Consider the following 13488-nt stretch of genomic DNA (forward strand, 5'->3'; position numbering starts at 1 on the left):
TGTGGATAGAAGACATTTTCTGCCTCCTTCACCTTTTCCTGTTCTCCTATGGTTTATGCATTTAATCTGTGATGCTGCACAATCTCCCTTGCCCCCATGTTATCCCAGTTGAGCCCAAGTGAGAGATATTGCATGATGAAATAAAGGGTCCCCTATGACCCTGGGACATGATTGTTCCTTATGAGAGACAATGAAAGGGAGAGATGAGCAACATATGTCACAGTGGCAGCTTGATGCACATTCTAAATGTACCCTTGTGATGATTGAGTAATATGGAATTGCTGTTCAATGTAAGCTTTAGTGCCACTGGGTGATATTAGGTTTTTTTTTATTTCCAGTTCCCCATTTATTTCCCCTCTCATCTTGCCCTGTGAAAGTGATGGGTCAGCCTGAATGATAGTTGCACATTTGAAGATATTTTAGCTTTGATGGTAATCGAGATGGGAATCGAAGGCACAGAATGACTGGAGCAATTCAAGAAAGCAACTCACTGCCAGCTCCTCAATGTCCAAGCCTGCACTGCTCCTCTGCCCTTCACAAAACTCACCCCACCTTACTCCTTTCTGGTTTCATGATTGATCATGAATTCATAATGAATAGGATCAGAATTAGGCCATTCGGCCCATCGTCGACTCCACCGTTCGATCATGGCTGATCTATCTTTCCCTTTCAACTCTATTCTCCTGCCTTCTCCCTATAAACCCTGACACCCATACTAATCAAGAATCTATCAATCTCCATCTTAATAAATACCTAATGACTTGGCCTCCACAGCTTTCTGTGGCAATAACTTCCACAGATTCACCACATCTGACAAAATAAATTTGTCCTCTCATTTCTAAAGGTACGTCCTTTTATTCTTATTCTATGGCCTTGGTCCTAGATTCTCCTACTAATGGAAAATCCTCTCCACATCCATTATCCAGGCCTTTCACTGTTCAGTAAGTTTCAATGAGCTCCCCTCATCCTTCTAAACTCATCCTTTTTAAATGTAATGCAGAGCTCAGCTGGAGTGAACTTTAATAATAACTTGATTTCTCCATAACTAAAAATTAATCCCTTAATACCAGTGGGAACAGATGATGATTGCAATCTAGTTAAATAGTTCATTTCTTTACCAACTTTAACACTGCATACAATAGCATTACTCACACGTAACCAAAAACAATAGTCAACATTAATTAACAAACTGCATAGATGACTGTTACATTGCTGCGTTTACTTTTAGAGTCATGAAGGTATAGCCACAGATTTTCTTTTTGAAGCTTCAAAAATGCTATCATACTTGGGTTATTTTTAGCGTAGCTTCCTGAATCGCACTTTTCTGCTCTTTTTCTAAATTACACATTATTATTTCCCAAAATACAGTCTGCTTCGAGGTGGAGTACTGCCATTGGATTACTACCTGTCCCTATCAGCAGTTCTTTGAAGCTTTCTGACACTGCGCCCTTTATGTCGCTCTCAGGCAGCTTCATTTTACAAACTTGCTTCTCTGCTTTTCCAACTATACTTTCATTAAATTGTCAGCCTTTGCACTAACTAGTGCCTGAAGCTGTTCCTTTATGTCATATTCTGAGTACCTTTATGGGCTCCTTTACCTTTCCTTCCACTGTCACTGCATGTAATCCAACCAGAAATCTCCTGTCCGTTTGCTGATACTGAACAAGGACACAATACATGACTTGTCCAAGTGTAAGAACATGGCACACAGGGACCAGCCATCATAGATCTCAATGCATTGGAATGTATAGATATTATTTATAAAGGTTGAATTAAATGTGTAAAAGGTGCATCATTTGTCTTTATATTGTTGAAAACATTTATTTATGCAGGTTAGTTTATTTATGCAGGTTAATTTATCACCAAATCAATTGCCAGCTAATTGTTTTGAATCTCCTATATTTTGCAAATGATCTTGAAATATCACTTAAGTTGCAAATAACATGAAACAATGTTGGTGCTGGAACCAGTGACATTGTATAGTGACATAACCAGTATACATTGATATCTGAAACATTGCATTCCAAATTGTTTACATATATTTTACTCACTTAAGCAAGTCTATTTTTGAATCTTGGCAGGGCTGGTTTGTTTATTCAAGGCTCACTGGCCTCTGCATTGGCTGTGCTTTTAAAAAACTTGCTGAAGGGCGAGTGTGGGGGAAATCAGCCATATCAGCAGCTGGGATTACAAACAACCTTACACTGTACGGGACTTTTTCATCTGAGACTATAGTTGCCGTTGCATATCACATTGATATTGGGTTGTCAGTTTTCCCAAAAACCCAACAGAGGGCCAGGGGCTGGAATTCCAGGACAGGTGTGGATTCTTGATCAGAGCAACTAGTGATATCTTCAATATACAATGATGGGCCAACATTATGAAGGTTGTGGATGAAGATTCTAGCTAGGTTTGAACTACTTGCCCAGTCTCCAGGCTCCAACTTCAAGGCCATTCCAGTATCAGATCCCTTCCACAATGTGACAAGCCAGAGTGTACTGAATGCTGGACACCAGGATCCAAGCTGTGCCTGGGTGGGTCTCTCACTACTTTTAATTGCAATTTCAAAGATGCCTTTTAAAGAGTTGGGACAGTCCAGTGTACTGTGGGATACTTTGAATCACTGTCCCTTCCCCTTGCCCTATCCTTCCTCCTCAATTTTAGTTTTATCCAACTCCATGAAGGATATGGTTCTTTTTTGAGGTTGAACAGGGAATAAATGTGACCAGGTTCTTACCGTAGGGCATGGAACAGAATTCAACCATTCAGCCCATTGATCATTGCTGATCTAATTTTCCCTCGCAACCCAATTCTCCTGCCTTCTCCGCGTAACCTTTGACAACTTACTAATTATCAATTAATCTTGATTTAAGGATTGGGAGATAAGAATGTGAGCTCCAGGCTGCAAGGAAATGGATATTTGACTTTTATCAAGTTTTTATTCTAACTGGCTTGAAATGTGAGAGCAATTTAGAGCAATATTTTCATTTTTCAGGAATGTGTAAATGGAAGATCCTGTACTATGTTATTTTTTTCCTCTTATTTATTTAATATCTCCTCATTGAGTCCATGGTTGCAGGAGACAAATTGGTCCACTAAACTCCTGCTGCTCCTGGGAATTTCTGTTATGTAGAAAGGCATATAGAAACATCAGTTGTGACAAGTCAGAGGTAAAAAAAACAAGCAAATAAAAGCATCAAAGCTAAGTGAGCAGTTTTGGTCAATAACTTTGTATTTACAGTGGTTTGCATGCCATCATTTTATAAGGGTCCATATCTTCTCAATAGTAAGATCTTATCCAATATTAAGAAATATTTAGACAGATAGATGGATAGGATAGGTTTGGAGGGATATAGGCCAAATGCAGGCTGGTGAGACTAGGGTAGATGTGGCATGTTGGTTGGCGTGGGCAAGTTAGGCTGAAAGGACCGTTTCCACGTTGTATGATTCTATGACTCCGTGACCTATAATGACACAGGAGCCATTCTGCTCACAGTGTTCATACTGGATCCCTGAGGAGCAATCCCATACATCTCATTTCTCCTCACCCTATTACCCTCTACTGCTGTAACTTATTCTCCCTCACACATGCCCATGAACACCCCTGGTTCTTTTTGCCATCATTCACACATGGGACAATTGACAGTAACCAAATGACCTACCAGACAGCCAGCATCTGGAGTCATGATCAAGCCCACGTCGCTGGAACGGTAAGACAGCCAGCAACACTAATTACTGCCCCAATGTGGAAGAAGTTGTCATTAGCAAAAATAAATTGAGAGCAATCCATAAGCAGGAAATTAAAAACATAATGGACTATAAGAATACTGGGCACCCATTAATGCAGGTGCAGAAGTCATTCCAGAATAGTATTGCCTTTAAAAGGTTATTTCTATGCGTTACACTAGTGCACAGGCCATTGGAGCAGTATGTTTGGCGGGGGGGTGGTGGCCTGGGTCAATGTTGGGCACAGTGTGGACAAGACTTGATAACATGTATGGAAGAAAATGAAAGTCATTAAGAAAGGCAACTAAGTAACAATCCCATTTACTAAGGAGGGATTCAAAGCCTCAATAAAACCTTACATCTTTCATGCTTCACCATGCAAATCTGTAATCCGGCAGGGCACGCTCTCGAATTGCAGCATTGAATTGAAAGAATACACCACTACACTTCAAGGAACTTCATTACAAGATCATTGTGATGCAAAATGACCACAAGATTTATCTAAATTTCACACAGCATTGGTCTCTTGAGCACACCATGCCATCTAAAAATTCCTGAGATAGTTTTCCAATATTCGCTCCGTTTTTTAATTTGTTTTTAGTTTGTAGAGATAAAGTATGGAAACAGGCCCTGTGGCCCACCAAGTCCGTGATGACCAACAATCATCCATACACTAGTTCTATCCTACGCACTAGGGACAATTTACAGGCAAATCCTACAATCCTGCACGTCTTTAAAATTTGGGAGGAAACCGGAGCACCTGGAGAAAACCCACATGGTCACAGGGAGAACATACCAACTTCGTACAGATAAGACCTGTAGTCAGGATTGAACCTGGGCCTCTGATACTGTGAGGCAGCAACTCTACTGCTGCGCCACTGTGTCGCTCTGTCAAGCCTTGATCATTGGAAGCACATTTTTTAAATCAAAGCAGATTCTGTACATGACGTCACTGGGTTGGTGTCTCATACTCTGAGCATTGGCCAGGAATTTCCAGAAAGGGTGGAAATTGCCTCAGAGGAAAGAATTGATCATGGACTCAAATCATTCTGAGAGCTTTACAAACTTTGTTACTATTAGAATGTAGAAAGTTTAGAATTGGGCAGCTATTTCATATTCCCAATCCGACAATTAAAAACATTATTATCAAGACATCTGTCAATAGATCACTGGCCAGTGGTGTCAGAGGCAGAACAAAATGGTGAGACTGGTGGCTCTATTTCACTCTGATCGTTACTAGTTACTAGCTGCTGTGCTTATGTTTATGTTATAATGGCATGAACAGCAGAGTTTATTTTTTTCATAAGCTGCTTGACGTTTTTTTCAGCTTTGTGCACTTTGGCCATGAAATGATGTCATTGAGGCACCATTACATTGTAAATAATATTAAAACGGTCTGCCACTTGCAACCATGTTCTGTGATTTCTATGCCAACTCTCTCGTTATGATGGAGCAAAATGCTACAGATGAAGGAATTCCAAACAATGAAACTGAAGGGTCTGTCTCACTATGGCGACCTTATTGGTGGGTTTAGGAGAGTCTGCACTCGCTACAAGCTCACAGCATGGTCGACACATGGTCGTAGGTAGACTCTGGTAAGTCTCCTTCATGGTCAAGGTGAGCTCCCGCACAGTGGTTACTACTCGCAGCCTCAGTTTGGTTTTCTGCGAGCAAACATTGGTCGGCATGGAGAAAATCGATAGTTTTTAACTCGTAGTGCAGTGGTAGTGGGGTCGCCATGTCGTTGTTGGTAGTCGAGGTAGCCGTGGGTAATCTCCTTTGCTGACTGGGAATTTTAATTGGCTCATTGGGGGGGAAAAAGCGTAAGCACGAGTTTTCAGAACCAAGGAAAACCGACCGGTAATGTTAAATGCCCGCTAAACTTCACAGCCGTGTATCTCTGGCTTATTCAAAGTTGTCTGGCTTCTTAAAAGAGTCTCCACTCCTTCTCCCCCCCTCCCACCTCTTCTCTCCACCTCCCCCCTTCTCCCCTCTTCTCCCCCCCTCCTCTCCCCTTCTCCCCCCCCCCTCCTCTCCCCTTCTCACCCCTTCTCACCCCTCTCCCCCCCCCCCCCCGCTCTTTTAAAGGACTCACCGTACACTGTGCCAGCCGTCTTTAATCTTCCTGTTCATCGTGGGTATCACCTTGGCTTTGCACCGTGTGAATTTCAGACAGCGCTCCCCAGCTTTCCCTGGCCCCCACATTTGCGATATGTTTGTATGTGTGTGTGTGTGTTCAGCGCTGACGGTCGATCCAGCTCGCGGTTTTTCAGGCGAGTGCCCCCGATCGTGAAGGTCGCAGACAGTTTGCTGAAAAGTCACGAAAGTGGGACAGGCCCTTGACATTGCTGCAAGTTGCAGACAGGTCAGCTGAGGACTGAAACAAAGTCATTGTTTTAAGTTAAAATACTGGAAAAGAGAGAAAATAAGCATGTTTTAATTTGTTGAATGGCAGAGGATTTATTTTTTCCTTTGTGTTTCCGACTGCTTTAAAGTAATTGCATCCTTGATAACTTTGTCTGTAACCAATAACTGTGCTGTAGATCTGGGGGATCAGGTCAGCAATTTACCATCAAATAAATATTGAAATGCACATTATTAAAACAAAATATTGTTTTGCACAATATTAATTCCTGTGTTGAATTATTTGACATCATATCTATACTGGTTATATGTTAGAATGTTATAGTGGATCATAACTTGTACTCCATGTTAATTTGTTGGCAGCCCAGCAGAGCTACTTAGTCATTATCCATTTAAGGAAAAATAAATGCATTAACGCTTGCACATTCAATTTCAGCAAAAGCTACAGCTGTATTTAATCATGTCCAACATTTGTTTTACACAATTAGAAATGAATGTGTACATTAATTGCTGCCAAATATTGAACAGGTGAATTGGTGCTTCTTCCTTTAATGAAGGATATTTACATCTAATAACTGAAAATACATTTTTTCTCTGCTGTTACAGTATATTGATAAAAATTCATCAGTGTTATAGAGTGTAAAAAGAAGCCAAATAATAGACTCCATAAATGTCTTCCATTCTCTGCTGTTTAGATTGGTTTGTTAATTATGGAGCCTCTAAATATATTTAAATAATATTATAACAATTAAAATGTTTTCATCGGGATTTAGGACATATTAGTTTTAATTTATACAATGTTAGTAATTATTGTCTGCTGTGATTAGATAGATTAACAATTAATCTTTCAGTCTTGTTGTTGTTTTACAGAATAATTGATAAAGCCAAACTGCTTGTGCATATTGATCAAGGAGCATTTAGAAATCTTCCACAGTTAAGATACATGTAAGAGATTTTTTATAATTTTTGACACCTGCACAGTATGTATATTAATGTCAGTATGATAAATCGGCACTGTAGTCATAATAAAATGTCTAAAGCAGTATCTAAAGCTTGTGGTTCAAATTTATACATTGAAAGAAAATAAAGCAGATATCCACATCAGGTAGTGAACAAAACGTAATGGACCTGACATGAATGGGGGGCAGGGAGAATGTATGTAAGGCTGAAAATAGGACAAGGGACTGTAGATGCAAGGGTCGTGCCAAAGTTATCAGCACACATCCCTTGCAGTTTTCTTTCTGTAACCAACCAGTAGTCAGTAGATGTAACTGATATCATGTTCCACCACTGATACTCTCCTCTGCATAGCAGAGTTGGTCCTTACCATCAATAACTTCTCGTTTGATTCCTCCCATTTCCTCCAAATACAAGGCATAGCTAGGGGCACGTGCATGGGCCCCAGCTATGCCTGCCTCTTTGTCGGGTACGTCGAACAATCCTTGTCGAGGCGTACCAGGGCCTCATCCCCGACCTCTACATCGACGAGTGCCACCTCCTGCACCCACACACAACTGACTGAATTCATCCGCTTCACCACTAACTTCCATCCGGCACTCAAATACACCTGGACCATTTCTGACACTTCCCTACCATTTCTTGACCTCACTATCTCCATCGCAGGTGATAGACTTCTGACCGACATCCACTATAAACCCACTGACTCTCACGGCTATCTAGACTACTCTTCCTCCCACCCTGCTTCCTGTAAGGACTCCATCCTCTACTCCCAATTTCTCCGTTTACGCCGCATCTGCTCCCAGGATAAGGTGTTTCACACCAGGGCATCGGAAATGTCCTCATTCTTCATGGAACGGGGGTTCCCCTCCCATACTATAGATGAGGCTCTCACCAGGGTCTCTTCCATACCCCGTAACACTGCTCTCTCTCCCCATCCCTCACTCGTAACAAGGGCAGAGTCCCCCTAGTCCTTTCACCCTACTAGCTGTCACATACAACAAATAGTCCTCCGTCATTTTTCGCCACTTCCAACGTGACCCCCACCACTCACCACATCTTCCCATCTCCCCCCATGTCCGCTTTCCGCAAAGACCACTCCCTCCGTAACTCCCTGGTCAATTCTTCCCTTCCCTCCCGCACCATTTCCTCCCCGGGCACTTTACCTTGCAACCGCTACACTTGTCGCTTTACCTCCCCCCTCGACTCCATTCAAGGACCCAAGCAATCGTTCCAGGTGCGACAGAGGTTCACCTGCACCTCCTCCAACCTCATCTATTGCATTAGCTGCTCTAGATGTCAGCTGATCTACATCGGTGGGACCAAGCGTAGGCTTGGTGATCGCTTCGCCCAACACCTCCATTCGGTTTGCAATAACTTTTTTTAAGATTTCAAAATAGACGTTATTCAAGTAATAAATATATACAATACGTGAGCCATGTGAAAAATTCATCCGACATTTTCGGAGGCTATACAAATTGTTCAATACAGTCTATACATTTTTCAAATTTCACAAATCTGTCCCCCACCCGTGCCACTCATGTGGCCCCCTGGCGTGGGATACCATCCCTTATTTTAAGGGGCGTTACCACCATACCGTGCCCCCCATGTCCGGCAGCGGAAGGATCCACAACCCTGATCTCCCAGTGGCTCAGCCCCTCCCATTCCGAATCCGACCTTTCTGTCCTGGGCCTCCTTCATGGCCATAGTGTTCATGGCCATAGTGGCCATGACTGGAAATTGGAGGAGCAGCACCTCACATTTTGCTAGGGCAGTTTATACCCCAGTGGTATGAACATTGACTTCTCTAATTTCAGATAGACCTCACTGTCTCCCCTTCTCAGCTCTCCCTCAGCCCTCTGGCTCCTCCTCTTCCTTTCTTCTTCCCGCCCCCCGTCACATCAGTCGGTCCGAAACGTCGCCTATTTCCTTCGCTCCATAGATGCTGCTGCACAGGCTGAGTTTCTCCAGCATTTTTGTCTACCTTCGATTTTCCAGCATCTGCAGTTCCTTCTTAAACAACTTATAAATAATGAAGATGGTTATCAAGAATTACAGAGGGATCTTGAGAAATGGGGCAAGGAATAGCACATGGAGTGGGCGAGGTGTGGAAGTCCAAACCAGGGCAGGACCTCCAAAGTGAACAATAGGATCCTGGAGAGTTTTGTAGAGCTGGGGGAATTGCGGAGTACAAGGACATTGTTCTCTAAAAGTGACATCGCAGTTAGATAGAGAAGTGAAGAAGGCTTTTAGCACTTGTCCTTCATCAGTCAGGGAATTGAATACAGACATTGGAATAATGTTACAAGTAATTGATGGCACCGTACTTGGAGCATTGTGTTCAGTTTTGGTTACCCTGCTACAGAAAAGATGGCCTTAAGTTGGAAAGAGTTTCAAAGGTTTCAAAGGCCTTTATATTGTCACATGTACAAATTGAGTGAAAATCAACGCAAGGATTTACAAGGGTATTACCAGGACTTGAGAGCCTGAGCTCTAGGGAGAGGTTGGGAAGGCTACACTTTATTCCTTAGAGAGCAGGAGAGTGTGGGGTGATCGTAAAGAAGTGTACAAAATGATATGGAGAATTGAAAGTGTGAATGCGCTGAGTCTTATACCCAAGATAGAGAAAGCAAGATACAGAAGGCACAGGTTTAAGGTGAGAGTGAAAAGAATTAATAAGAACCTGAGGGGCAAATTATTCACCTGGAGGGTAACGGGTATATGGAACAAACTGGCAGAGGAAGTAGTTGAGGCATGTACTGCCCTGGCTTGACAATATTTAAAGGATATTTTGAGTGGTCATGTATACGAAAGGTTTAGAGGGACATGGGCCATACACAGGCAAATATGAATAGTTCAGAAGGAGAATCTTAATCATCATGGACGAAAGGGCCTGTTTCCTTGCTATTAAACTCTACGATTCTATGACCACAGGAAGAATGTGAGGCCTGATATTGATTTTATCAATTATGGTAGGAAGTGGAGAGCCTGAGTTTGTTTAGCCTGGGAGTGGAGGAGGCAGAGTGGGGACCGAATGAAGTTGTATAGAATTATGGGGACCAAGATTGGGCTGATGATAGAACATTTGTTTTGTGGCTGAAGAGTCTAAATCTAAAGAGCATAGGTTTATGGTCAGGAGTAAAAGGTGTGGGGAGGATATGTAGAGGAATGCTTTTCACCCAGATGATGCTAGGAATCTGGTATATACTGCCCAGGTGGGTGGAGGAGGAACAGGCTCCAACAATATTTAAGAAGTGCAAGCATTTATTTCGAGAGGACCTGAGTATAAAAACAGTGAGGTAATACTGAGGCTTTATAAGGCACTGGTCAGATCACGTTTGGAATATTGTGAGCAGTTTAGTGCCCCAGATCAGAGGAAGAATGTGCAGGCATTAGAGAGGGTCCAGCGGAGGTTCATGAGTATGATCCCAGGGATGATTGGGTTAACATATGATGAGCATTTGACAGCACTGGGTCTGTACTCACTGGAGTTTAGAAGGATGAGGGGAAGACTTCATTGAAACTTACCAAATAGTGAAAGGCCTGGATGGAGTGGATGTGGAGAAGATGTATCCATTAGTGGGAGAGTCTATGACCAGCGGCCTTATCCTCAGAATAAAAGGACGTACCTTTACAAATGAGATGAGGAGAAATGTATTTAATCAGAGGGTGGTAAATCTGTGGAATTCATTGCCACAGATGGCTATGGAGGCCGTCAGTGGATATTTTTAAGGTGGACATTGATTGATTCTTGATTAGTACGGGTATAAGGGGTTATGGGGAGAAGGCAGGACAATGGGGTTGAGAGGGAAAGATAGATCAGCCATGATTGAATGGCAGAGTAGACTTGATGGACTGAATGGACTAATTCTGCTCCTATAATTTATCAACCTATGAAGTAACTAGATGAGCACTTGAATTCCTGCCTTCTCCCCATATCCCCTCTATCTTTAAGAGCCCTATCTAGCTCTCTCTTGAAATTATCCAGCGAACCGGCCTCCACCGCCCTCTGAGGCAGAGAATTCCACAGAAGGTTGCTTTGCTTGGATCCATTATGGGCCCATTAAGCTGAATAACCACGTCTAGGCCACATTAACCAAGTAAGGAAAGGTTAGGTATACAAGAAGGAACTGCAGATGCTGGAAAATCGAAGGTATACAAAAATGCTGGAGAAACTCAGCGGGTGCAGCAGCATCTATATAGCGAAGGAGATAGGCAACGTTTCGGGCCGAAACCCTTCTTCAGACTGAGTGTTTGCCAATCATCAATGAGCCAAGAAAGCCACACTCTTCCTGTTTCTCAACTGCATTTCTAAAACTTTCATATACCTTCATCTTCTAGAACCAACATCAGCCACTTCCACTTCACTGTTGCATTTTGTAAGAATTGGAAAACTTGCATGCAAGCAGTTCTTTTTAAATCAAGAACTCATTCACAGTGGGAAGCTGGTTGTAGTTTGTTAAAGTAGAGTCCTACCTCCTCAAGACAAACTGTTCACCCTCTGTGGTACCGCTACTGTAAACATGGCAACAGATGGCTATGGTTTCTAAAAGGTTTAACTACCCCGACATCATCCCAGATGGAGTTAATATTGATCCCAAGTACATACATTATATTAAAAGCTAACAAGAAGCATACATTTCCTGTGACTATCACACTTCTCTTCACACTTTAGGAAGCACATTTCAGACAGCACATTCCACCTGTCCTTGATCAGTGCTACTGATGTACACTTTTGAGACATTCACAAACTTCCTAGCTTTACTTCCCTCTGCTTTCCAAAGGAAAAGATCTGCAAAATAAGTTCAGCAATTACCTTTGTGATCTTGTTGAAATGAAGGAATTGTCTAAGAACAATTAGCCTGAGCTTAAAGATGGCAATTTATACATTGCTGTCCAAAAGAAACATTGATATAGTTTTACATGACACTGGGGAGAAATGTACTTGCCTATTGATAGTGGATCAAAGAGAACAGCCTGTGTAGCGTTTCTCTGTGCCTATGTATGTTTGTATAGAACTGCAGAAACCGATGGAGGTCAGATTGGTCAGACCCATTGGTCAGACCCACTTCATATTTGACCTTGTGGCACAATGTCAACCTTGGGGGGGGGGGAGGGGGGTATTCACATGAATTAGGCCATTTATCTGGATGAAAAAAAATCTGTGAAATTCCGATTTAAAAAAAAATCTTTCAATATTTTAATATTTCTAAAATTTCATTTTTTACTATACATCAATTATATGACACAAATAAAAATGTTGTCGCTTTTATTTTTATAATTAATTCAATTGATTTCTGTAAACAACTGTACAGACACAGTCTGGTGTTCAAAGTCAGCTTTGATCATCAGTCATAATGGTACAGTACAATACGTTGTTAGTGCATCTCTACCACTGGTGTAACTACATAATATGGGACGTGAGTGTTTAATATAAAGTGTACATTAAGGTGGAGTTAGTGGTGGTACATTACACTGATTGGTTCACATGCAATAACCAATCTACAATTTCAACTGCTTTTGAATTTATCTGATTATTAGAGGCATTTGAAAATAGCTGCCAGAAGGTCCTAACATAGTCCAGGGTAAGGCTTTTATATCGGCAGCAAGATATCTAGTTACTGCTCGGGGACCACTCCTCTTGTCAGGGCAGTTCAGGCTATTCAAATAGTCCCACCAAATGTTAGTGCAGCTTTGGGGATCATGTGGGGGAGGACAAAGCTACGATTCAGCCCATAATGGGAAGACATTTTTCTGAACCAGCCCTGTGGCCAAACAAAGCACAGTCAGGCACATCTGCCTTCCATGGAGTTAGCACAGAAACATAGAGAAAAGGTGCAGGAGTAGGCCATTCAGGTTTGCTGCTTTTTAAGTGATGATCATGTCAGTATTAATTGACAATTAAGTACATTTTAAAACATTGAGTTAAAATACAGAAGCAGCAAAATAATGGAGTAAGCTGATTCTGCACAGTTTGTGGTGAGTTTGCTGATTTTTAAATGAACACATCCATTTGGATTTGGGGAAAAGAAGCAAAATTGCAAAGGCCTTCTTCTTGAATACATTTAATCTTCACTTCAGTTTTTGCTTATGTTCATTTTCTAATAAAAACACTGTTCTGTTTGATTTTTGACAATAATATGTTAACATTCATATATTATCAAAACATTTTGACAAGAATGTTCATGATGCAACTTTAAAGGACTTTAGCTGAGCAGCATTTGGAGTATTGCAGGCAGCTCGTGTTGCCCCAATACAGAAAGGATGTAGAGTCTCTAGAAAGGGGGCAGAAGATGTTTACCAGAATGATGCCTAGTTTAGGTGGTATTTAGCTGCAGAGAGAGGTAGGACAGACTTGAATAGTTTTCTCTGGAACACTGAAGCTTGTTGGACACCTGACAGAAAATGATGATAACCATAGACAGGGTAAATTTCATCACT

The 13488-nt window shown here is 41.8% G+C and overlaps 1 protein-coding gene across 3 annotated transcripts in view; it reads left to right on the forward strand.

The window, feature by feature from the left end:
* The window catches only part of LOC116975903 (lutropin-choriogonadotropic hormone receptor-like), a 155882-nt gene that overhangs the window by 119065 nt on the left and 23329 nt on the right, over window positions 1–13488 (forward strand). For all 3 annotated transcript variants that reach the window (XM_033025279.1, XM_033025280.1, XM_033025281.1), the window contains exon 4: window positions 6961–7035. In XM_033025279.1, coding sequence (XP_032881170.1) covers window positions 6961–7035 — 75 coding nt within the window. The remainder of the gene's footprint in view (window positions 1–6960; window positions 7036–13488) is intronic.

This window comes from Amblyraja radiata, chromosome 8 (genome assembly GCF_010909765.2).
Source record: "Amblyraja radiata isolate CabotCenter1 chromosome 8, sAmbRad1.1.pri, whole genome shotgun sequence".
NCBI classification, from domain to species: domain Eukaryota; kingdom Metazoa; phylum Chordata; class Chondrichthyes; order Rajiformes; family Rajidae; genus Amblyraja; species Amblyraja radiata.